The sequence below is a fragment of the Tachyglossus aculeatus genome, chromosome 16 (genome assembly GCF_015852505.1).
Source record: "Tachyglossus aculeatus isolate mTacAcu1 chromosome 16, mTacAcu1.pri, whole genome shotgun sequence".
Lineage (NCBI taxonomy): Eukaryota > Metazoa > Chordata > Mammalia > Monotremata > Tachyglossidae > Tachyglossus > Tachyglossus aculeatus.
Window position 1 is genome coordinate 10,901,163 of NC_052081.1, and position 26,994 is coordinate 10,928,156.

The window sequence follows — 26,994 nt, forward strand, 5'->3', positions numbered from 1 at the left end:
TTTTAAGGATGTGGATTTTGAATTTAATGAGTAGAATTTTTTGAACTGAAGCCGTTGATTTATGTAATTTCCCCAAGTGACTCTTACTAGAATAGCTGAAGCTATTAAAGTAGGGTGGGTCCCTCACTTACACACTCTTAATTTCCCTAAGGCAGTGTGGTTGGGAAGAGAGTAGCCGTGAACTTCCTGTTACTCCCAGGGGTTTTGGACTGTACTGTTCCTGCAGCTGCTCCCAGATTTGCTTGATAATCAAGTATAGTGACATATTCTACGAACACTCATATAAAACAGGTCTTTTTAACTGCCGTTTAGTTAGCTTGCAGTTCAGTAAGGAAGTTAGTATTTATGCATAGTTGTCCTTTGATTTTTGAAGACGCCACTGACTGTGTTTTTGTGAGTGGATGAAAAGTATTTAAGGGATTTTACTGAAGTGACTAGATTCACATTGCTTTAGCCACTTTACTTGAAAAGCGGTAAGATATCAGGATAAAGAAAACAGAAGTCAGAGCTTGCTTTATAACTTTGGAAATGTCATGTAAGTTCTGATCTCTGGTAATTGTGTTCAACACCTGGGAAAGCAGCAAGGCAGGTTACTTACTGGTTACTTATGTATTTGCCTAGAACCTTTCTTTTGCTACCTAGTTTCATAGACTTCTGTTTCCTTGAAACAAACTGTGTTTTTTATGTATTATTTGGCATTTAAGAACTCCCAGTGTGCAAAGCACTTCATTAAGCACTATGGAAAGGAACAAGGATATTAATTCAGACAGTCCCTGACCCACAAGGACCCATTATCTGAAGTGAGGGGAAGGGATGATTTAAGGAGACCTCAGGACATAGGATGAGGCAGGAGACTAAATTTCTGTTTCCAGTTTTGGCTCAACTGGAAACAATCCTAACAATCCTAACACTGTCCCTGATTTTAAGTAGTAGTAATAATGGTATTATTGGAGTGGCTACTGAGAGCAATGCTCTCACAGAAAAGTAAAAGAGAAGCACAAGGAACAAGAACTATGTCTATTTCCACCGGTGCATAGTAAACACTTAACAAATACTTTCACTTAGATACTATAAAGTGAAATAAAATGAAGATATATATGAAGATATACATACACACAGTGTATGCTCTGCACACAGTAAGCGCTCAATAAATACGATTGATTGATTGATTACTGCAGTATTCCTTGGTAGTATCTGTAGACATGTACGTATACTATGATGACAAACACTCTACGGCCGCAACCACCATAACACATGGTTTCATTACATGTTTTGGCTAATAATAATTATTGTGATATTTAAGTGCTCACTATTTATCAAGCACTGTAGTAAGCACTGGGGTAGATACAAGATAATCAAGTGCCACATGGGGCTCAGTAAGTAGAAGGGAGAACGTGTACTGAATCCCCATTTTGTGGAGGAGGGAACGGAAGCACAGAGACATGAAGTGACTTGCTCAAGTTCACACAGCAGACATGTGGCAGAGTCAGGATTAAAACCCAGTTACTCTGATTCCCAAGCCTGTGCTTTTTCCACTAGGCCGTGCTGCTTCTAAGTCATGCTGCTAGGATACAATAGGGAATTGGTAAATGTTCTGACAATGCAAATGGGTTTAGATACTTTCATGGTGTTGGACATAACATACACATGAGAGGCAATGGACACTACTGAATACTAAAACAAAAGTTTTCCTTTACCTGGGCGTTTGCAAGAGTGTAATCACCACATAATAGAATTGGGTAAATCGGTAAAATGCTTGACAGAAAAAAATTGTGAGACCATTCAGTAAACAATTTGGCTGCTTACAGCATTTATTATCATTCACGTCACCTCGTACAAATAAAAATTGTCTCCTTTTGAAACCAACCCTTTCTCCCCCTGCTTGCCTAGTTTTCAGTTGCCTTAACTCTCTTTTCAGTTGCCTTAATTAACTCTATTTGCAGTTTGCTTGGGGTTTCCATTAATGTTGTTGGATTTGTAACTCAATTATTGAGCCATCACTTTCTCTGGCCAACAGGTGGAAACATCCACTCCCAGAATTCCAGCAGAATTTTCTGTGATTGACATGCCTCATTAAAGGCAAGTGTGTCGTCTTTCAGGCCTGACACCCAGCTGCCTCTTTTCTATTTTTGGATGGGCAGCATACAGCTCCACTCAAGAGAAGAAAATTTTCCAGTACCTATTAAGGTAGAGAAGATCAGTGTAGTGCAAAATATGATCTAGTTGCTTTTTTTATGTTCAGTTCCTCCCCCTACCTTTCTAATTTTTTTGCATTATTCTGTGAAAAATGCTGATCCATAATTTGCTACGTGTTTATTACTATTACTAATAGTGATAGTTATTATGTACTTACTATGGGCCTATCACTGTGCTAAGTGGGGTAGATATAAGGAAATCAGATCCATTTCCCTGCCCCACAAGGAGTTTCCAGCCTATTTCTATTTTGCAAAAGCAGCACCAGCACATGAATGAACTCATTTCCTATTTTTCTTGAAGGTGAGTGTTTAGCTAAGCTTGATGTCACTCTTCCACTGAAATAAAAAAAGCCACTGTTACAGGAGAGTGTACACAGTGACCGGAATCCCGTCAAAACACTGCTTCTGGCAGTCAAATAGTTCATTTCATAATTATTACACAGGTACACCCCTCGAAGCTTTTGGAAGCCCACAAAAACGAATTAACTATCAGGCACTTTACTTACTATATCAGCAGACATGCTTTCTTTGCAACTTCTAGCATCCGCATTTTGACTTGGGTTAAATTAACCACAGTTGCTGGTTTTATAATAGCAGGAGCAAGAGAGAAGAAGAGAAAAAGGCTAAGGGGTCTCATGTATAGAGGTCAGAGAGTCTAATTTCATTGCAATTGGTGCTAATTTTCATCTTGTCAGTTCAGCTTAGGCAGGAGCATCATAAAATAATCCAACAGAATAGATTTGTCATGTAATAATAATAATGACATTTATTAAGCGCTTACTATGTGCAAAGCACTGTTCTAAGCGCTGGGGGGTTACAAGGTGATCAGGTTATACCACAGGGATGAGATTTCCTTTGTCCTTTTCATTTAATTTGGCTTTGAAACCCTTAATCACCCTGGCCCTCTTATTTTACCTTGCTGACTTCCGACTACAATCCGGCTTGCTCACTGTGCTTCTCTACCACCAACCTACTCACTTTGTCTCAATCTTGTCTATCTCACCACCAACCCCTCACATCCTGCCTCTGGCCTGAAACTCCCTCCCCCTCCATATCTGACAGATGATCACTCTCTCCACGTTAAAAGTCTTATTAAAATCCCCTATCCTTCAAGATACTGTCCCCAATTAAGCCCTCATTTCCCCTACTCCCTCCCACTTGGACCTCGGACCTGTCATTACAGTCTCTAGACTGTAAACTCCTCGTAGGCTGGGAATGTGTACACCAACTCTGTAATATTGTACTCGCCCAAGTGTGGGGTTTTTTAATGTTATTAAGCGCTTACTATGTGCCAGGAGCTGTACTGAGCAGCGGGGTAGATAGAAGATAATGAGGTTGGACACCGCCCCTGCCCCGCAGAAGTAAAGACAGGTCACTGAGAGAATAACAATAATAATAATGATGGCATCTATTAAGCGCTTACTATGTGCAAAGCACTGTTCTGAGCACTGGGAGGGGGGCGGTTACAAGGTGATCAGGTTGTCCCACTTGGGGCTCACAGTCTTAATCCCCATTTTACAGATGAGGTAACTGAGGCACAGAGAAGTTAAGTGACTTGCCCAAAGTCACACAGCTGACAAGTGGCCGAGTTGGGATTAGAACCCATGACCTCTGGCTCCAAAGCCCGGGCTCTTTCCACTGAGCCACGCTGCTTCTCGAGTATTCGGAGCTCTACGCAGATGCGTACAACAATGTACAATTTTATACTGAAAGTTAAATATAAAACCGTCACGCTCTCCCAGCCATTTGGGCATTTTAATATGTGTTTAGTATTAACTGGTTAATTCAGTTTCTATTTTAAGTTCTTTCTATACCATTTGGCATGGGAGCCTGATCTTAGTGAGCGCTTATTCTCTGCAGAGAGCACTGTACAGAGAGCAGTTGGAAGAGTACAGTAGTAAACATAATCCATAAGCTTTCCAAGGAACCCCAGTGCTAAGGAGGCCTGGGTCTGCTTGATCTACAGCTAACCTCTTCTAGGGGCAATGCAAATTAAAAATCTCTAATTCACTTATCTCGGGAGGGGGGTTTGCTGAGTTCTAGGGAAGTGCTCTACCACTGGACCAACAGGCTATTCTTCAAATTACATTCATTTATTCAATCGTATTTACTGAGCGCTTTCTTTGGGCAAAGCACAGTTCTAAGCGCTTGGAAAGTACAGTTTGGCAACAGAGACAATCCCTACCCAGCAGGACAATATGTCCTGCTTTTGATACTTCCGAAAATAAAATAAACTTTCTTCTGAATATTCCGATCTTAGGCCCACTTATTTTATGTGAATTAGCCTAAGCAGTGGATCATATACCTACCAAATCTATTGTATTCTCCCAAGCACTTAGTTCTATGCTCTCCACAGAGAAAGCACTCAATAAATATTAGTACTGATAGACTGAGGTACAAATCATAAGAGCAAAAATGTTACTAGTTTTATTTAGCATACTTCTCACAAGAATGGTATGTGAAGTGAGAAAGACTTGAATTTACAAGTAGTCGTGGCAACCTGCAGTCGGAAAGCAATGAAACTCCTTCTGTTGTTGTCTGTAATAAAGTCCAGCGTTTTTAATTCAGCGTAGTTTCTGCTGAAGGTGTAACAAGAGTGCATTCGTAGTCACTGTTCTCTGCCTCCTGATATGAAGAGGTTTAAAAGTGTTACCTTAATTTTAGATGGATAATAACATTAACTGGTATTTGTGAAACGGTTACTACATGCCAAGCATGGGACTAAGTATGGAGGTGGAGACAAGATGTTTCGGTTGGGATATAGTCCCCGTTCCATCGAGGGCAAATGTGTAAATGTAATTTTCTGGTTTTCATACCAAATTAAATAACCTTCTAAAACCCCATGTTAAATCTGTCCTAAATAACAACAAAACAAAGGTCATATTTTTAGGTGATCCTAGGTTTGGACAGGGATCAATGGGATGAAAGGGCAGAACAAGTCAGTGAAATGGATTAAAAGCTTGTCATTTTATTTTCCTGGATTGGCTTTGAATTGGCTTTGCCCTTAGCATCTCCTCTGATCCAGAAACACACCCGCTTTTCTTACAGCTTGATGCTTCCCTCCTAGTAGTGGTGCAATGAATGATTGTGCATTGTTGGCAATTTTCATCAAACTGCATTGAAGCTGTTCACTTTAAGCACTTTCTTTGATCTCCAGCGCCCTTGGATACCAATTAGACATAATGCAGTTACACTTGTTCCTCTTCTTTTTCCACCTCTCCCTTCGTGACAAAAAACTATGGCCCCTATTCCTGTCTCCTTAGGCCACACCATGCTACTCCCCCAGCTTTCATTTTCATATTCTCCGAAACAGAGACTTCCCTTCTCTTACCCACACTTTTCCACCCTCTTTCCTCCTGGATCACCTGAAGTTACGTGAGTGGCTGGTTTCAAGTTCTACTCTAGTCCGCCTAAGGGCCCTTACCTCAGTTTCCCAGCTCTGTTTTTTGATTTAAATTTCTCTCACCTCCAAGTTTTATGTTGCTTGTTCTCTTTTGCCTGCCGGATGCTGCCTAGGTCATTTCTTCTATATTAAACCGTAGACTTCTCAGTCAAACCTGATTTGCGCTGACCTACTGACAGGGCTGCATCTCTTCATCTATGCTCTCGGATCTGTTACCCTTATTCACCCTGTCCCACAACACTGATATACAACAATCCATTTGTAATTTATTTTAATACCTCACCCCCCTTCTAGTCTGTAAGCTCCTTGTGGGCAGGTAGGTTTATGAGAAGCAGCGTTGGCTCAGTGGAAAGAGCATGTGCTTGGGAGTCAGGGGTCAGGGGTTCAACTCCTGGCTCTGCCGAGTGACTTTGGGCAAGTCACTTAACTTCTCTGTGCTCAGTTACCTCATCTGTAAAATGGGGATTAAGACAGCCCCACGTGGACAACCTGATCACCTTGTATCTCCCCCAGCGCTTAGAATAGTGCTTTGCCCACAGTAAGCACTTAACAAATGCCATCATTATTATTTATTATTACTCTTTTGTATTAAACTCATAGAAGCACATAGTACAGTGCTCTCACAGTGCTTAATAACTACCATTGATTGATCGATAAAGTCTCACCCCCAACCCTATTTTCCCTACCTCCTCACCCATTCACTCGGTCCCATCCCTCAACACTGTAATTTATTATTATTATTATTATTATTATAGAAGGGGGAGACAGACACAAAAACGGTGGTGGCTGTCCCCGAGACGGTCCCTACCCAACAGTGGGCTCACAGTCTAGAAGGGGGAGACAACAGAGAACAAAACATATTAACAAAATAGTAAGCGCTTAATAAATGACGTCGTTATTATTATTATAGAAGGGGGAGACAGACACAGAAACGGTGGTGGCTGCCCCCGAGATGGTCCGTACCCAACAGTGGGCTCACAGTCTAGAAGGGGGAGACAACAGAGAACAAAACATATTAACAAAATATAGTAAGCACTTAATAAATGCCGTCTCTATTATTATTATTATTGTTATAGAAAGGGGAGACAGACACAGAAACGGGGTGGCTGCCCCCGAGACGGTCCCTAACCAACAGTGGGCTCGCAGTCTAGAAGGGGGAGACAACAGAGAACAAAACATATTAACAAAATATAGTAAGCGCTTAATAAGTGCCGTCGTTATTATTATTATTAAAAACATATTCACAAAATAGTAAGCGCTTAATAAATGCCGTCGTTATTATTATTATTATAGAAGGGGGAGAGACAGACACAGAAAGGGTGGTGGCTGCCCCCGAGACGGTCCCTACCCAGCAGTGGGCTCACAGTCTAGAAGGGGGAGACAACAGAGAACAAAACGTACTAACAAAATAGTAAGCGCTTAATAAATGCCGTTATTATTATTATTATAGAAGGGGGCGACAGACACAGAAACGGTGGTGGCTGCCCCCGAGACGGTCCCTACCCAGCAGTGGGCTCACAGTCTAGAAGGGGGAGACAACAGAGAACAAAACGTATTAACGAAATAGCAAGCGCTTAATAAATGCCGTCATTATTATTATTATTATTATCATTATTATTATTATTATAGAAGGGGGAGACAGACACAGAAACGGTGGTGGCTGCCCCCGAGACGGTCCCTACCCAGCAGTGGGCTCACAGTCTAGAAGGGGGAGACAACAGAGAACAGAACATATTAACAAAATAGTAAGCGCTTAATAAATGCCGTCATTATTATTATTATCATTATTATTATCATTATTATTATTATTATTGAAGGGGGAGACAGACACCAAAACGGTGGTGGCTGCCCCCGACACGATCCCTACCCAACAGTGGGCTCACAGTCTAGAAGGGGGAGACAACAGAGAACAAAACGTATTAACGAAATAGCAAGCGCTTAATAAATGCCGTCATTATTATTATTATCATTATTATTATTATTATTATCATTATTATTATTATTATTGAAGGGGGAGACAGACACAGAAACGGTGGTGGCTGCCCCCGAGACGGTCCCTACCCAACAGTGGGCTCACAGTCTAGAAGGGGGAAGACAACAGAGAACAAAACGTATTCACAAAATAGTAAGCGCTTAATAAATGCCGTTACTATTATTATTATTATTATTATTATTATTATTTTATTGTAGAAGGGGGAGACAGACACAGAAACGGTGGTGGCTGCCCCCGAGACGGTCCCTACCCAGCAGTGGGCTCACAGTCTAGAAGGGGGTGACAACAGAGAACAAAACATATTAACAAAATAGTAAGCGCTTAATAAAGACCGTTATTATTATTATTATTATTATTATTATTGTTGTTATTATTATAGAAGGGGGAGACAGACACAAAAACGGTGGTGGCTGCCCCCGAGACGGTCCCTACCCAACAGTGGGCTCACAGTCTAGAAGGGGGAAGACAACAGAGAACAAAACGTATTCACAAAATAGTAAGCGCTTAATAAAGACCGTTATTATTATTATTATTATTATTATTATTATAGAAGGGGGAGACAGACACAAAAACGGTGGTGGCTGCCCCCGAGACGGTCCCTACCCAACAGTGGGCTCACAGTCTAGAAGGGGGAAGACAACAGAGAACAAAACATATTCACAAAATAGTAAGCGCTTAATAAAGACCGTTATTATTATTATTATTATTATTATTATTAAAAAACATATTCACAAAATAGTAAGGGCTTAATAAATGCCGTCATTATTATAGAAGGGGGAGAGACAGACACAGAAAGGGTGGTGGCTGCCCCCGAGACGGTCCCTACCCAACAGTGGGCTCACAGTCTAGAAGGGGGAGACAACAGACAACAAAACGTAGTAACAAAATAGTAAGCGCTTAATAAAGGCCGTCGTTATTGTTATTATTATTATTATTTTTATTATTATGAAAGGGGGAGACAGACACCAAAACGGTGACTCCAAAGGCCGGGCTCTTGCCACCGAGCCCCGTTCAGTGGGGCCGCGATGGTGGTGCGGTCTCCTTGGCAACGGCGGCCACACCTAAGATGGCGGCCCGAGCAGGGCCCTCCCGCGGGCCACGCTCAGCATGGCCCCGAAGCGGCGGTTCAGGAAGCGCGGAGGGTGGCCGGGGGGGGGGGGGCGGCTCTCGCGAGAGTCGGGCCGGGCCGGGGCCGCTCCCGCCCTGCCTCGCGCCGCCGGGGCCGCTCCTCCGTGTCAGTCGCTGGGCTGTAATGGCGGCAGGGCCGCCGCCGCTGAGGTGACCGTGGGGCGGGAGGACCGGAGACGGCTGGCGGCGGCGGCGTCGTCGTCGTCCTCCGCCGAGGCCTCGGCCGGGATGCGCCGCGGGAGCCGCGGGCTGAGGGGACCCTCTGAGGTGAGCGAGCCGGGAGGGCCGGGCCGCGATGGCGGGGCCGGGCCGGCTGTCCTCTCCTCAGGGACAAGCCCCCCGAGCCACCTGCCGTCTCCCCCAGCCCCACGGGCCCGGCCGCTGTACTGAGCGCTCGGGAGAGGACGGTGTGACAGAGCGGCGAGACGACCCACCACCGTTTTGGTGTCTGTGTCCCCCTTCTATAATAATAATAATAATAATAATAACGGCCTTTATTAAGCGCTTACTATATTTTGTTAATATGTTTTGTTCCCTGTTGTCTCCCCCTTCTAGACTGTGCGCCCACTGTTAGGTAGGGACCGTCTCGGGGGCAGCCACCACCGTTTCTGTGTCTGTCTCCCCCTTCTATAATAATAATAATAATAATAATAATAATGACGGCATTTATTAAGCGCTTACTATATTTTGTTAATATGTTTTGTTCCCTGTTGTCTCCCCCTTCTAGACTGTGAGCCCACTGCTGGGTAGGGACCGTCTCGGGGGCAGCCACCACCGTTTTTGCGTCTGTCTCCTCCTTCTATAATAATAATAATAATGATAATGACGGCTTTTATTAAGCGCTTACTATTTTGTTAATACGTTTTGTTCCCTGTTGCCTCCCCCTTCTAGACTGTGAGCCCACTGTTGGGTAGGGACCGTCTCGGGGGCAGCCACCACCCTTTCTGTGTCTGTCTCTCCCCCTTCTATGATGATAATAATAATAATAATAACGGCCTTTATTAAGCGCTTACTATTTGGTTAATACGTTTTGTTCCCTGTTGTCTCCCCCTTCTAGACTGTGAGCCCACTGCTGGGTAGGGACCGTCTCGGGGGCAGCCACCACCGTTTTGGTGTCCGTCTCCCCCTTCTATAATAATAATAGTGATAATAATGACGGCCTTTATTAAGCGCTTACTATATTTTGTTAATACGTTTTGTTCTCTGTTGTCTCCCCCTTCTAGACTGTGAGCCCACTGTTGGGTAGGGACCGTCTCGGGGGCAGCCACCACCGTTTTTGTGTCCGTCTCCCCCCTTCTGTAATAATGATAATAATAATAATAATAAAATGACGGCCTTTATTAAGCGCTTACTATTTTGTTAATACGTTTTGTTCCCTGTTGTCTCCCCCTTCTAGACTGTGAGCCCACTGCTGGGTAGGGACCGTCTCGGGGGCAGCCACCACCGTTTCTGTGTCTGTCTACCCCTTCTATAATTGTTAATAATAATACCGTCTCGGGGGCAGCCACCACCGTTTCTGTGTCTGTCTCCCCTTTCTATAATTATTAATAACAATGACGGCCTTTATTAAGCGCTTACTATTTTGTTAATACGTTTTGTTCCCTGTTGTCTCCCCCTTCTAGACTGTGAGCCCACTGTTGGGTAGGGGCCGTCTCGGGGGCAGCCACCACCGTTTCTGTGTCTGTCTCCCCCTTCTATAATAATAATATTAATAATAATGACGGCCTTTATTAAGCGCTTACTATTTTGTTAATACGTTTTGTTCCCTGTTGTCTCCCCCTTCTAGACTGTGAGCCCACTGTTGGGTAGGGACCGTCTCGGGGGCAGCCACCACCGTTTCTGTGTCTGTCTCCCCCTTCTATAATAATAATAATAATAACGACGGCACTTATTAAGCGCTTACTATATTTTGTTAATATGTTCTGTTCTCTGTTGTCTCCCCCTCCTAGACTGTGAGCCCACTGCTGGGTAAGGACCGTCTCGGGGGCAGCCACCACCGTTTCTGTGTCTATCTCCCCCTTCTATAACAACAATAATAATAATGACGGCATTTATTAAGCGCTTACTATTTGGTTAATATGTTTTTTTTCCCTGTTGTCTCCCCCTTCTATCTATCAATCAACCGTATTTATTAAGCGCTTACTGTGTGCAGAGCACTGGACTAAGCGCTTGGGAAGTCCAAGTTGGCAACATCTAGAGACGGTCCCTACCCAACAGTGGGCTCACAGTCTAAAAGGGGGAGACGGAGAACAAAACCAAACATACTAACAAAACAAATAGAATAGATATGTACAAGTAAAATAAATAGAGTAATAAATATGTACAAACATATATACACAGTCTTCTAGACTGTGAGCCCACTGTTGGGTAGGGACCGTCTCGGGGGCAGCCACCACCGTTTCTGTGTCTGTCTCCCCCTCCTATAATAACAATAATAATAATAATAACGACGGCATTTATTAAGCGCTTAGTATTTTGTTAATATGTTTTGTTCTCTGTTGTCTCCCCCTTCTAGACTGTGAGCCCACTGTTGAGTAGGGACCGTCTCGGGGGCAGCCACCACCGTTTTTGTGTCTGTCTCCCCCTTCTATATTAATAATAATAATGACGGCCTTTATTAAGCGCTTACTATTTTGTTAACATGTTTGGTTCCCTGTTGTCTCCGCCTTCTATCAGTCAGTCAATCAACCGTATTTATTGAGTGCTTACTGTGTGCAGAGCACTGGACTAAGCGCTTGGGAAGTACAAGTTGGCAACATATAGAGACAGTCCCTACCGAACAGTGGGCTCACAGTCTAAAAGGGGGAGACAGGGAACAAAACCAAACATACTAACAGAATAAATAGAATAGATATGTACAAGTAAAATAAATAGAGTAATAAATATGTCCAAACATATGTACACAGTCTTCTAGACTGTGAGCCCACTGTTGGGTAGGGACCGTCTCGGGTGCAGCCACCACCGTTTTTGTGTCTGTCTCCCCCTTCTATAATAATAATATTAATAATAGCGATGGCATTTATTAAGCGTTTTGTTAATATGTTTTGTTCTCTGTTGTCTCCCCTCTTCTAGACTGTGAGCCCACTGTTGGGTAGGGACCGTCTCGGGGGCAGCCACCACCGTTTTTGTGTCTGTCTCCCCCTTCTATAATAATAATAATAATAATAACAATGACGGCCTTTATTAAGCGCCTACTATTTTGTTAATACGTTTTGTTCTCTGTTGTCTCCCCCTTCTAGACTGTGAGCCCACTGTTGGGTAAGGACCGTCTCCGGGGCAGCCACCACCGTTTTTGTGTCTGTCTCCTCCTCCTATAATAATAATAATAATGACGGCATTTATTAAGCGCTTACTATTTTGTGAATATGTTTTGTTCTCTGTTGTCTCCCCCTTCTAGACTGTGAGCCCACTGTTGGGTAGGGACCGTCTCGGGGGCAGCCACCACCATTTTTGTGTCTGTCTCCCCCTTCTATAATTATAATAATAATGACGGCATTTATTAAGCGCTTACTATTTTGTTAATACGTTTTGTTCCCTGTTGTCTCCCCCTTCTAGACTGTGAGCCCACTGTTGGGTAGGGACCGTCTTGGGGGCAGCCACCACCATTTTTGTGTCTGTCTCCCCCTTCTATAGTAATAATAATAATAATAATAATAATGACGGCATTTATTAAGCGCTTACTATTTTGTTAATATGTTTTGTTCCCTGTTGTCTCCCCCTTCTATCAATCAATCAATCAATCGTATTTATTGAGCGCTTACTGTGTGCAGAGCACTGAACTAAGCGCTTGGGAAGTACAAGTTGGCAACAGATAGAGACAGTCCCTACCCAGCAGTGGGCTCACAGTCTAAAAGGGGGAGACAGAACAAAACCGAACATACTAACAAAATAAAATAAATAGAATAGATATGCACAAGTAAAATAAATAAATAGAGTAATAAATATGTCCAAACATATATACATATATACACAGTCTTCTAGACTGTGAGCCTACTGTTGGGTAGGGACCGTCCCCGGGGCAGCCACCACCGTTTTTGTGTCTGTCTCCTCCTTCTATAATAATAATAATAATAATGACGGCATTTATTAAGCACTTACTATTTTGTTAATATGTTTTGTTCTCTGTTGTCTCCCCTTTCTAGACTGTGAGCCCACTGTTGGGTAGGGACCGTCTCGGGGGCAGCCACCACCATTTTTGTGTCTTTCTCCCCCTTCTATAACAATAATAATAATAATGACGGCATTTATTAAGCGCTTACTATTTTGTTAGTACGTTTTGTTCTCTGTTGTCTCCCCCTTCTAGACTGTGAGCCCACTGTTGGGTAGGGACCGTCTCTCTATGTTGCCAACTTGTACTTCCCAAGCGCTTAGTACAGTGCTCTGCACACAGTAAGCACTCAGTAAGTACAAATGAATGAATGAAATGTGCAAAACACTGTTCTAAGCGCTGGGGCGGTTACAGGGTGATCGGGTTGTCGCACGGGGTGCTCACGGTCTTAATCCCCATTTTACTGACGAGGTACAGAGAAGTGAAGTGACTTGCTTAAAGTCACACAGCTGACAAGTGGCGGAGCTAGGATTTGAACCCGTGACCTCTGACTCCAAAACCCGGGCTCTTTCCACTGGGCCACGCTGCTTCTCCACCGTCGTTGGGTAGGGACCGTCTCTGTTGCCGATTTGTACTTGCCAAGCGCTTAGTCCTGTGCTCTGCACACAGTAAGCGCCCAATCAGTACGATTGAACGAATGAATGGGAGACAGAACTCACGAGGAAATGATGGACTCCGATTCCCCCCCGCCCCTTTCCCGGATATGAGGCCGAACGTGGTCTTCCACTTGGGCAGGGGAGTCTAAAAGACTTCTTTCAAACTTTTATAATTGCTAGGGGGAAGAGGCAATACTGACACACATCTACAACCTGACACTCCACGTACAAAAATGCAGCCGCGGTCTCTGCCGTGATGTGCAGATCATCACCTGAACCCCAGCGCTTAGAACAGTGCCTTGCACATAGTAAGCGTTAATAAATGCTATCATTATTATTATTATTTGTAGCCCTGGAACTGGTCACTTGATCACGGGGTGGTTGTGGCTTATCTTTAAGGGGTGACCCCCCGCCGCAGTCCAACTTGAGACACACTGCATTGCACAGGCAATGTTTTAAAGCTGCCGTCGAGTTGGGAGACTGGCGATACAACTTGAGCTTTGCCCCGTTACCGCCCATTTCCAGCCGGTGAGAGTTTAGGGGACGCTGGTGGTGTTTAAATGCTCCAAGCTTTACCCTGCATTTTCAGTTTCAGACGGGATGGCCGGGCGGTTTTATGTTCAGACAATTGTAAAGCTCCGCAGACAATAGCGGCAGTGGTGTTCAAGCAAGCGATGAAGTGCTTCTTTTATTTTTGACGGTTAAGATATTGTTAACGAGGTGAGGACGCAGTAAACAAGGGAATGTGATATGAAGTGTGTTTGCTGAGCAGGTGGAGAAATATGTTAGTAATTTCCTTCTGCATGCAGTACAGAATACCATTTTGATATGCTGAAATGTACACATTCCATTCAGTGTTATAAAAACAAGTCAGAACCATTGGCCTATCATGGTAATAAAAAAACTCTCAGAACTTGAGCCAGAAAGGGATTTTTTAAAATTAGGAATTCATCTAAACTTTCCTATGAACGAGTGGTTTCATCACCTGAATCACTAAAACTTTAAGAACTAACGATATTGTCTTAGTAGTGGCACCCTTAACATTCAGTGTTTAAAATGATTTCACCAACTCCGAGACTAATGTCACTTCATGATTGTGTCATTTTTTGAAAGTGGATTGGTGGCTTCTTTTTTCCCATTTTCCCTATCCCTCCATTTTTTTTTTGTCAGGTTGTTTTACTCTCCGTAATAAACATCTGCATACCTTGTATGCCAAGTTTGTCAGGAGGAAGGTTGATGTAGATATGTAAAAGTAATTGTTTATATTCCTAGGATTATAGTGTGCATATGATTTGCCTTATCTCCAATATGAGAGGATCGAGTTTTGTGATTCTCCACAGGGTCTTTTGGAGTTAAAATTGAAATTTATATGGTGTTCTCTCAAGTTTTTTCTCTCAGAGTTTTATGTCCAATATAGTTCACATGAATTAACAGTTTTACTCATAGAAAACAAATATTCAGACCACAGTATCAACACCACAACTGAAAAGTAACAACCTCTTTGTGATCTGTTAGAGGCTGTAGATATTAGTAATTATGGAGCTTAGCTCTTTCGAGTTCCTAGCACCGGGATAAATGTAAAATAATCAGATTGGACACAGTCTCCGTCTCACAGAAAGATCACAGTCTGGTAGGGAGAGCACCACTTTACTGATGAGGAACCTCAAGTCACAGATAAGGTACGGGAGGTCACGCAGCAGGCCAGTTTGTCAATCAGTACAATTTATTGAGCACATATCACGTGCAGAACATTGTACCGAGTGCTTAGATTAGTGCAATAGAATTGGTAGACAGGCTTCTCACCCTTGCGGATCTTACAGTCTAATGGGGTTAAAGAGAGCTGGTGTTAGATAAGCCATGTGGAAGATTCTGGGGAGACCCTCTTCCTATCTCACAGACCAACCTTACACCTTTTCCAAGAAGTCTTCCCCTTGCTAACCTTTCATTTTCCCTCCCTATTATACCTCCCTTCTGTGTTATCTGTGCACTCAGGACTCCTTAAGCACTTTGCTACCCATCCCACCCCCAGCCTCACAGGGATTATGTACATATCCTTATACTCTGCTTTTTCCCCATCTATCATTTTAATGTCTGTCTTCCCCACCAGACTGTAAGCTCCTTGAGAGCAGGGATGTTGTCTACCAACTTCATTGTATTATGTTCTCCCAGTTGCTTAATACAGTACTCTGCACACAACAAGCACTCAAATAACTTTTATTGACTGATGTGATTTTAGTAGGGTTTTGGAGATGGGGAGAGTCCTTTAATCCCTGTATTTTACATTTTTTTTTTTTTTGCAGAAAATTCTTAGAGCAAAGAGTTTAGGAGAAATCAGTAAGGGTTTTTCTGGCAGAAAATTCTTAGAGCAAATAGTTCAGGAGAAATCAGTAAGTGAAAATAGATGGCTAAGATTTTTTCTTCAGTGTAGTGCAGTAGTGCAAAAGTTATTTAGCCTATTTAAAAATTACACTTCTGGTTCTTGTCTTAAATCTGCCAGCCCTAGGGTGTTTCCATTTTTCAGCCAGATTCAGTTGAAACTTTTAAATCTTTAGGTGTACTACATTAATTTAGATGTCAAAAATCCATCCTGTTCTTGCCCCTCTTGCCTGCTTCCTTCCAGGAGGAACTGTGAAAGGGGAGGTGGACAACTGTTTAGATTGATGGGCCTCTTACTAAATTTGTTGAAGCCTGTGCAGTTATTTATTATCATTATTATTATGATCTTTTTTAAGCACTTACCGCGTGACAGGCACTTTTCTAAGTGCTCCGGTTGTAGATGCGAATTAGGTTGGATACAGTCTTTTTCCCACTTGGGGCTCACAGTCTAAGTAGAAGGGAGAGCAGGAATTTAATCCCCATTTGGCAGTTGAGGAAACCGAGGCACAAGAAATTAAGTGATTTGCCCAAGGTCACACGGCAGGTAATTGACAGAGCAGGGGTTAGAATGCAGGTCCTCTGTCTCCCAGGACTATGTTTTTGCCGCTAGGCCATGCCGCTTCTCACAAACTTCTCTGGCTTTTGTGGTGAAGTGCTGGCCAAGAGGTGGAAGCAGCTATACTTACTTCTGCTTGCTGAGGCTCCTGTCTCCGAGTCTTGCTTTTCAGAGCAGTCAGCGAAGTGGTGGTCCCCAGGACCTCCAACTTCTAGTAACTATGGCTGCTGTAATGCTAGACTGTAAGCTCTTGATAGATTGACTTTTGTCACTTAAGTTATAAGATGTTTTTACATCAGCACATGAGAATTATCTCTACAAAGAAGCTTAATATATGTTTTGTTACCATTTTCAGTCAAGTACAAGCCTGCAAATAATAGAAGTTGCTTTCTACTTAGGACTGGTTCCTAAAAAATCGGCCCTGGAGATTGAAGTCAGCAAGATGTCACTATTGCCAAAGCCGTTGTTATTGCTCTCATCATGATCATTTTCCTAAGTCTCCTACAGGCAGGGAGTACCTGACTCGTGTCCTCTCTAGTCTTCTCCTTCTACCTGTTGGGGCCAGGATTTTCCAAACAGGTGTTTGGATAATTGGTTTTCTCTGGCCTGACATAAAATCATGAGGACTAGAACAAAACACACAGTTAACCATGTTTACTTACTTCCATGGCAGCCATGGAAAATAATAAACTTCACCATTTTCTCTGACCTTCTATAGACATGGGACACACCAGAATGACATTTAGGAATTCAAGACGTATTAGGTGATACCAAAGCTATAACTTTTAAACTGTCTACACAGAAACAATACCTATGCCACAATTTATTCTGGCCAAACCAAAAGCTTCAATAATCTGCTAAAATTTTCAATATCTGATGCACTCTCAACTATCCTAATCTCATTCCCACTAGCCACTAAACTCCCTGGCAATCTTTTGGGTTGTGGGTTTTTTGTGGGTTTTTTGCCATTTCCCCAAGCCTTAGTAAAAGGCAAGGGGCTGAACTGGTTGGAGGATTTAGGATTTTCAGCTCTGGCCGAGCACTTCTCTTTCCTTTCCAAACGCACTTGTAAATCAGGAAGGGCAGGAATCACGCTACATTATCTGAATTAACCTCAACCTCAATTACTAAATTAACCAGCTTTCTTATTTGAAGGGGTGGAGTAATAAGAGAGAAAATGTTTGCTTTGAAGTGGTCATTTCTTTTATTTCATTTGCCCAATATGGAAACCATATTTCCTAGTCATTAGTCATAGTTAGAAGTATAGTTCTATAGTTGAGATGTCTAGGGCAGATAGAGATTTCATGGTTCAAACTTGGTGTATTGGCTTTAATATATATTGATCACTTCCTTAATATTTCTTGTTGGTTTTGTATATTTATTCAAACTACTGAGAATTTAAAAGCTTAAGTTGTCAGCTATATGGGTAATGTGTATTCTTAAAATAATGGACCAGAAAATCCTTGAAAATCATGTCTACTAAATTAAATCTAGTTAGGAATTCCTTGTTTTGGGGGCACAAGTCTAAAAAGGTTTTTAAAAAATGAGCGATTAAGTGGTTTATAATTTGACTTCCATCCCCTTCACTGTGCAGAAACTGCCCTCTCTAAGTTGACCATCGAGCTTCTTGCCAAATCCAGTGACCTCTACTCCTAATTCCCTTTGGTCTCTTGGCTGCCTTTGACCACTCCCTTCTCCTGGAAACATTATATAACTTTGGCTTCACTGAGAGTATCCTCTCCTGGTTCTCATCCTAGCTCTCTGACCACTCCTCAGACTCTTTCAGGGACTCCTCTTCTGCCTCCCAACCACTAATTGTATGAGTCCTTTGAGGCTCAGTGGAGAATTAATCCACTCCTTCATCTTCAACTACTACCTCTAAGTGGATGATTCCCAAATCTACCTTTCCAGCCCTGACCTCTTTCCTCCTCTGCAGTCTTGCATTTCCTCCTGCCTTCAGGACATCTCTATTTGGATTCCCCACCGACTCTTCAAATTTAACATGTCCAAAATAAAACACCTCATCTTCCCACTCAGTTTCTGCCCTCCCCCTGTCTTTCCTATCACCCCTATCCTCCCTTTCTCACACACCTGTAACCACAGCATTATCCTAGACTCGTTTCTCTCATACAACCCACATTTTCAGAAATTGTCACCAGGTCCTGCCAGTTCTCCCTTCATAACACCGCATCTTTAAAATCTGCCCTATCCTCTCCATTCAAACTGCTATCACGTTGATCCAAGCACTCATCATATCCTGCCTTAACTACTGCCTCAGCCTTGCTGACCTCCCTGCCCCGCTGTCTCTCGCCACTTCAGTCTGATCCTTTTTAAGATCGTTTTTCTTAAAAAAAAATCAGTTCATGCCTCCACACTTCTCAGTAACCTCCAGTGGTTGCCCATCCACCTCCACATCAAAGAGAAACTCCTTACCATCAACTCTAAAGCATTCCATCCACTCGACCCCTCCTTCCTTCACTGATTTCCTGCTTCAACCCAGCCCGCATTCTTCGCTGCTTCCTCACCAACCGACTCAGGGTACCATCTCCCTGCTGACCCTTTGCCCACATCCTTCCTCTGGCCTGGAACTCACTCCCCTTTCATATACAGCAGATCAACATTCTCCTCACCGTCAAATCCTTATTAAAATTACATCTCTTTCAAGAGACTCTCTCCAACTAAAACCTCATTTCCCCTATTCCCTCTCCCTTCTGTGTTGCATATGTTCGTGGATCTGTACTCCTTAAGCATCCCCACCCTAAGCCCCACAGCACTTATGTATGTATCCATAATTTATTTTAATATTTGTCTCCCTCTCTAGACTGTAGGCTCCTGGTGGGCAAGGAATATGTTTACCAACTCTGTTGTATTATACCCTCCCAAGTGTTTAGTACAGTACTTTGTACATAGTAAGCGCTTTATATATATCATTGATTTATTGAATGAATGGTAAGATTAAGACTTTAGCAAAGAAATTCGAGTTTCAAAAGTGATCTTGAATATCCAAGTTTTGTACCTAGTTTTGGTTTTTTAATGGTATTTGTTGAAGCAGGGGGTAGATCCAAAACATTCAAGTTGGACACAGTACATGTCCTACTTGGGGCTCTCAATCTTAATCCCCATTTTACGGTTGAGGTAACTGAGATATAGAGAAGCGAAGTAACTTGCCCAAGGTCACACAGCAGTGTCACCGGGCGGAATCAGCCACCGAATTACTTGTGAGTTTACATATCAGGGGGTTGGAAATGAATTTGCAGTCTCATTCATTCAGTCAGTCATATTTATTGAGCGTTTCTTGTGTGCAGAGCACTGTATTAAATGCTTGGGAGAGAACAGTACAACAATAAACAGACATATTCCCTGCCCATAATATTGATAATGATAGTATTTATTAAGCGCTTTTGATGTACCATACGGGGATGATGGAAGCAGGTCTGTTAATATGATAGCACAAAGAACCTGAGAGAGGTAACCCTCAGGAGCGAAGTTATTCCTAGGCTAATAAGCAATAAGTACAGTGGTCAGCGTGGTACCCCACTTCTAGCAGTTGGTATAACTGGGAAGGAGACACCTCACAAACCACCCCAAACAGACTTCCTTTCAAACGAGTTGCCCCAAATGGACTTACCCCTCAAACAGGCTACTCCTGTAGCCTCAAGTGGAGGTCCGATTGGTCTCAGTGCCAGGTGCCATAGAGTGAGCATCCCCAACTCTGGGGAGAGGCGACACCTCATCCATGTGACATTGTGCCATTCCCCCACCAAGAGTTGGTGGAGACCCCTCCCCAGATAGTCCTTGCTATTTCCTGATCCTCGTCCCTTTTGCTGGCCATATTTGGGGTGAAAGAGGATTGGGGGACAAGACCCATCTCAGTTTTCTCATTCCAGTCTAATTCCTCGGCCTTAATGCACACTTTGGCCCCTCTGGGGTCGGTAGCATCGGGAGCTGTGGGAAGTGTCAATGCTTCCTACTACTCACTGACAGCCCCTCCGGTGCTAGTGAGCTAAACTGTTTAGCCTAGCCCGGGGGGGGGGGGGGGGGGGGGGGGGGTGACCAGTCACAAGCAGACAAGAGGTGGAGTCAGGATCAGAACCCGGTTCCTCTGACTCCCAGGCTCTCTCCACTAGGCCATGTGGCTTCTCAAAGGAAAAAAAAGGAATCCGACCTATCCAGGCCTTAAGATGCTGAAATAGCATCTTTCAGAGGTGACATTTAAAGCATGCATATGAATTTCTTCAGAGAAGCTTAATTCACAATTATTCTTTATTAAGTTTGCCTAATAAAGACCTTACTGAGCATTGGTGGAGGTGGTCTTACTGATAAGAGTATCCCAAGTGAGACATAACCATAGACTTTTGAGAGAGAGAGAGAGAAGCAGAAATTTGTATTGACTAATTTACAGTAGTAAAGAACAAAGGAAGTGAAGAGTAATGAAAGGAAAAGAGGAATTTAGGCAGCATGCTAGAAATACCAAATAAAGGAAAGGAAGCAGAGAGATAATGAGGGGGTGAAGAACAAAGGAAAAATGTCAGAGATGTTACCAAACTAGAGAGCTCTTTAAAATGCAAAATTAGAAACAGGATTAGAAAAGTATTTACCTTGGGGGAAAAAGTTTAAGGCAATTTTATTTAATGAAATGTTTTTATCGGCTGATTTTTGTTAACACCTTTTTAAATGCAAAAGTCAAAAAAGGATCGTTGAAAAGAAATATTTTATATCTGTAACTGACTTTTGATATTGGAATGCAGTTTGGAATGTTTCACAGCTGCTTGGGAGAAGGCATTAGGGATATTAAACCATTATTACTACTCTGTTGAACATAATAGTAAGGTTTGATATTGATAAATGAGGCTCTTTGGTAGGTAACCCTTTTTCCCCCAAAATGTGCAATTATAGCCCTTGTTAGTTTTAAATTAGGTAATTAACAGTGGAACTCTGAAAGCTTGGGAGTATCTTTTTTTTGTATAAATACAGCAAAACAGTAATTTTTAAAAAATCTCATTATATTTGATGGTTTGTAGGTCTAAAACAGCCCACCCAGTCTGATGTGAGGAATCTCCCTTCTATATTCTAAGCAGTGAGGTCTAAGGGAAAACATCTAATAATGATAATAGTAATTGTGGCATTTGTTAAGCACTTACTATGTGGCAGGCACGGTACTAAGTACTTGGGTGGATTGCAAATGGAGTTGGCAAAATTCCCTGTTCTATGTGAGGTTCACAGTCTCTATCCCCATTTTACAGATGAGGGAACTGAGGCATAGAGAAATGAAGTGATGTACCCAAGGCCACACAGCAGAAAAGTGGTGGAGCTGGGGTTAGAACCCATGACCTTCTGACTCTCAGGCCTGAGCTCTATCTACTATGCCATGCTGCTGGTCCCAGAGGATTTATTATTTTTTTTGTTGGTTTTTTAAATACAAAAGTTTAATCAACTTTTTTTAATCGGAAAGTTTTGGGAAAGCCAGCAGAGGTCAGTGATGCATTAACATATTTTACAAATAAAAATCCTTTTCTGATTTTTCATAAAGGCTAAGTTAGTTTTCAGTACTTATTTTCATCAAAATTTTGGTCTTTAAATCAGAGCATTTGTAATTGCAGGTAAATTGGCAAGATGTGGAATGGCAAATCGAGGGAGGTGCCTTTTCCAAACCCAAAGAGCTCTCAAAGCAAGGATGCTGTCCAAGGTTTGTAATGCTTTTCTTCTTTTATTGAATTTTGCAAAAAACTGTATCTCAACCTGATAAACCTTTGTGATATGCTGTTCAAAACAGTAATCCAGCATGCATTATTCTTAAAATTAAATATCCAATGGTGTTTATTTTAGGATTGGAAATTTATTATTACTCTCTATAGCTTATTTTTTCATATTGGTTTCATAATTTTTATAATCAGGGAGTGGTGTTAATTGATTGCTTACTGTGTGCAACAGCGCACAATACTCAGCGCTTGGGAGAATATAATTTAATAAAGTCAATAGAGCTTGCAGTGTAGTGGGGGAGACAGACATTAAAATGAGTTAGAGATAGGGATCTATTCATAAGTACTTTGGGTATGGGGTGAGTATAAAAGTGCTTAGGAGGGCACAGACCCAAGTGTGTAGGGGAGACAGAGGGGCAAATAGGGTGGAGAAATGAGTGGTTACTTGGGGAAGGCCTTTTGGAGGAGATTTGATTTTAGTAGGGCAGGAGGGTCAGAGAGGAGGCTGATGCAGTAGTCAAGGGGGATATGTAATATGCTCGGACCAGTACAGTAGCTGTTTGGATGGAGAGGAAGGAGTAGATTGTAAGGATGTTGGGTTCTTTTTGCTCTTTTTCCTTTGACACCTGCCGTCATTTTCACTTTTAGCACAGAGGCTTGCTGCCTTTGGTACAGAGCAGTTCAGAGGGAACAAGCAGGGAATGAAATATCGACTTTCTGGAGTATTAATAAAGGAGGAGAAATAGAAACTGATGTGCCAGTTCTAAAGACTTTTTTGTTGAAATTGTCATCTTTTTCAAGGGTTATAGTAAAATATGTACTCAAATGACTGATTTGTTAAAGTATCCTAAGGCTGGTTTTTCTTTAGTGGGACCTATGCAAGAAGGAGATTCTTAAGTCATTTCAGTAACAGCAGAGTTACACCAGTTCAGCTCCCTGAGGGGAGGGAACATGTCCAACAACTCTGTTGCAATGTACTCTTCCAAGTGCTTAGAACAGTTCTCCACATACAGGAAGCACTCAAATTCCACTGATGGATTTAACAATAATACATTTCGTAATTTAGCACAAGTAATAGTATAGTTAATAGTTTGGGTGTGCGACTGCTCTCCACTCTTCATCTCCTTGCAATCCCTTTCCCATCATTGCACTCTTCCCCAGGCATTTTCCCAAGTCTTACTTTCCTAATTACTCCCTTCCATGGGAGTTTCCCACATCTTTTGCAGGTCCTTTCCCCCTGAATTACCCCTCTCTTTTCATATATCCCAGGTAAAAGGGCACTAGGTTAAAAAAGATGTAATCTGGAAGGAAGAGGGAATTCTGAGGAAGCTGGGAGTATATGTAGAAATTGGGTCGGGGGGGGTGCTTGTAGCTGGAAGGGAGTTTAGTGGCAGAGTGAGTTTGGGGAGTGAGAACACCTGGGAAAAAGGAAAACCTGGGCTAAGATCAGGTATTTCCACTAGTAGTTATGTAGAAAATTTAAATATGAGTCCTATACTTGTTTGATATTCATGCATATTCCCCTGGATCTCTTTATAATATAAAAGTAACAAAGCATGAAAGTATTTTGGAAAATCTTCAGCTCTCTTTGATATTTGTACAGTGTAAGCAAATATATTTACTAAAGCAGTTTCAAATTTGAGTTTTGTATTCTTTAAAATGAATGCTCCTTTGGGGCTTAAATTGCAAGTTGCTTATCATTGATATTGCTGTTTGAGAATTTTGTTCTTTTAAAGAATCAAAATGTATTTGCAGAAAGAGAAGTGTATTGTGAACTAACAGAAAGGTTACTAGAAACGGATGTCTTCATTTAAAAGAAAATATGGACTAATTCCGTATACGTAGCTGCTTTCATTATTTGGTTTTTTTGCATGGATAATGATGAAATGGAAAGTCTTATTTCAGTCTTTTTATTTCCAGCAGATATAGCATCATTGGATGCCCTTTCTCAAGCTAAGGCTACAGTAAGTGTTCAGAACTTTTAATTTTTCTTCCTGTTATGAAATACTGCTGTGGGGTGTTTTTTAAGAAATATTTATTTTTCATAAAACATTTATTATGCAAATTAGCAGAGATGTATTTTTATTTTTCACCTTACTAGTAATATGTCATCCTGCCTACTGTAAGCCCTCTGTGGGACAGGGACTATGTCCAAGATGATTATCTCATCTCATATCTACTCCTGCACTTAGCACAGTGCTTGGCACATAGTAAATGCTTAGCAAATGGTATTATTGTTGTTGTTACTATTGCTTTGGATAATTGATATAGAAATAACTTGAAATGAAAAACGTTCCATTTAGAGGTTTTTGGGAAATGGTCTACCTGGATTAACAGTTGAGATAGTTCAGCATTCCTATGTCAGATGAGTTTGCACAGTTTCTGTTGTGCATTTGTAACTAATAAAATGGAATTCGTTTTGCGGGGTTTGAAAATTGGGAAACCAGTCTCAGGTCCAGAGAATGGAGAGGAAGTTTAGAGCTTCAGTGGGGATGAAATTACTGACTAGCTACAAGGGTATGAAGAAAGAGTTTTTTCTTTGTGACTTCTGAATTGCTACCTAAGGTGGCCCTCCTTTTTTGTTGTAATAGCAGGCTTCCTTCTAAAAACGCTCATCAGAAAGAATGTGTTGCAGAACAGTCAGAGAATCCTTCTAAATCTGATGTCTACTCAGAAAGGTGCTCTTTTCTACTACCTGAAAATGTCTTTAAGGAAATTTATATTTCTAAGTTGTTTCTAAACATCTTTATTGTGTATCATTCCTTGCTTCAAGTGTCCTGCTTGATGTACTACTATTTTCATATTTTCTGTCCTCAACACTTTTTTTGATAATTTCTTTCTCTGAAAGCATCAGTTGGCTACTTTCAGAAAATAAGGACAGGATGTAATTTAAGTTTGCTTTAAAAGGCATTGAAAATGTTAAAGAGTTTTGAGATATAAAGAAAGTTGATTGAATTTAAGACTTTTATGAAACTCCATTTTGACTTGTGTTTTTGTTACTCTTAAGTACAAAGACTGTATCTCTTGACAAGGACTTGGAAAGAAATGAGTTGTATTTGAGTGCTTACTGTATGCAGAGTACTGTACTAAGTGCTTGGGAGAGTACAGTGTAACAATATAGCAGGCACATTCCCTGCCCATAATGAACTTTCAGACTACAGGGAGAGACAGACATTAATATAAATAAATAAAATTACAACTATGTACATAAGTGCTACGGGGCTGGTATGGGGGATGAATTAAAAGAACAAGTCAAGGTGACTCAGAAGGGAGTGGGAGAAGAGGAAAGAAGGGCCCATTCAGGGAAGGCCTCTTGGAGGAGATGTGCCTTCAATAAAGCTTTGAAGGTGGGGAGAGTAACTGTCTGTCTGAAGAGGGAGGACATTCCAGGCCAGAGATAGGACATGGGCGAGAGGCTGGTGGTGAGATAGATGAAACTGAGATACAGTGAGAAGGTTAGCATTAGAGGAGCAAAGTGTGTGTGCTGGGTTGTAGTAGAAGAGTACCAAGGTGAGGTAGGAGTGGGCAAGGTTACTTAGTGTTTTAAAGCCGACAGTAAGGAGTTTCTGTTTGATGTGGAGATGGATGGACAACCACTGGAGGGCCTTGAGGGGTTGGGAAATAAGGACTGAAAGTTTTTGTAGAAAAATGATCTGGGCAGCAGAGGGAAATATGGACTAGAAAGGGGAGAGACAGGAGGCAGGAAGCTCAGCAAGGAGGTTGATACAGTAGTCAAGGCAGGATAAAGTAAGTGCTTAGATTACTGCGGTCGCAGTTTGGATGGAGAGGAGAGGGCTAATTTTAACATTGCCATGAAGGTTGAATCTACAGGATTTAGTAATAGATTGAATATCTGGGATGAATGAGAAAGAGAGAGGGGTCAAGGATAATGCTAAGGTTATGGGCTTGTGGGACAGGAAGTATGGTGGTGTTGTCTACAATAATGGGAAAGTCAGTGGAAGTACAGGGTTTTGGTGGAAGATGAGTTCTGTTTTGGACATGTTAAGTTTGAGGTGACAGCAGGACAACCAAGTTGGGAGGCTGGGGGGAAGAGAGAGAGAGAGAGAGATCGATCAGGCTGGAGATGTAGATTTGGGAATCATCTACACAGAGGTGAAGGTTGAAGCCATGGGAGCAAATGAGTTCTCCAAGGAAGTGGGTGTAGATGGAGAATAGAAGGGGACCCAATGAACCTTGAGGGATGCCCACAATTAGGGAGTGGGAGGCAGAGGAGGAGCCTGCGAAAGAGACTGAGAATGAGTGACCAGAGAGATAGAAGAAGAACCAGGAGAAGATAGTGTCAGTGAAGCCAAGGTTGGATGTTTCCAAGAGATGGGGTTGGTTGACAATGCTGAAGGCATCTGAGACGTCGAGGAGGCTTAGAATAGAGTAGAGGCCCTTGGATTTGGCAAGAAGGAGACCACTGGTGACCGAGTAATAATAATAATAATAATAATTGTGGTATTTGTTAAGCTCTAACAATGGGCCAGGCACTGCACTAAGCACTGGGGTAGATACAATGTAATTGAGTTGCACACAGTCCCTGTCCCACATAGGGTTCACATTCATAACCCTCATTTTCCAGATGAGGACACTGAGGCATAGAGAAGTGAAGCGAGTTGCCCAAGGTCCCACAGCAGACAAGTGGCGGAGCTGGGATTGGAACCCAGGTCCTTCCGAATCCCAGGCCCGTGTTCTATCCACTAAGCAGGCTGCTTCTTTTTGAGAGGGCAGTTTCTGTGGAATGAAGGGGATGGAAGTCAGATTGGAGGGGGTTAGGGAGAGAATTGGAGGAGAGGAACTTGAGGCAGTGGGTGTAGACAACTCACTCAAGGAGTATGGAGAGGAATGGTAGAAGGGAGATGGGGCGATAACTGGAGGGAGCCGTGGGGAGCTCTGGAGAAGTAAATACCAAATCTTAGCTATGTTGAATCATGTAG

At 42.3% G+C, this 26,994-nt stretch overlaps 1 protein-coding gene across 2 annotated transcripts in view; it reads left to right on the forward strand.

Annotated features, from left to right (window-relative positions):
- The first annotated feature begins 8,903 nt into the window (after positions 1-8,903).
- Positions 8,904-26,994, forward strand: part of CEP350 (centrosomal protein 350) — an 87,333-nt gene continuing 69,242 nt past the window's right edge. Inside the window, exons 1-3 of one of the 2 annotated variants that reach the window (XM_038758221.1) lie at positions 8,904-8,986; positions 21,956-22,041; positions 23,975-24,018. In XM_038758221.1, the coding sequence (XP_038614149.1) occupies positions 21,969-22,041; positions 23,975-24,018 (117 nt within the window). In that variant the 5' untranslated portion in view covers positions 8,904-8,986; positions 21,956-21,968. The remainder of the gene's footprint in view (positions 8,987-21,955; positions 22,042-23,974; positions 24,019-26,994) is intronic. The other variant, XM_038758222.1, reaches the window with a different exon arrangement.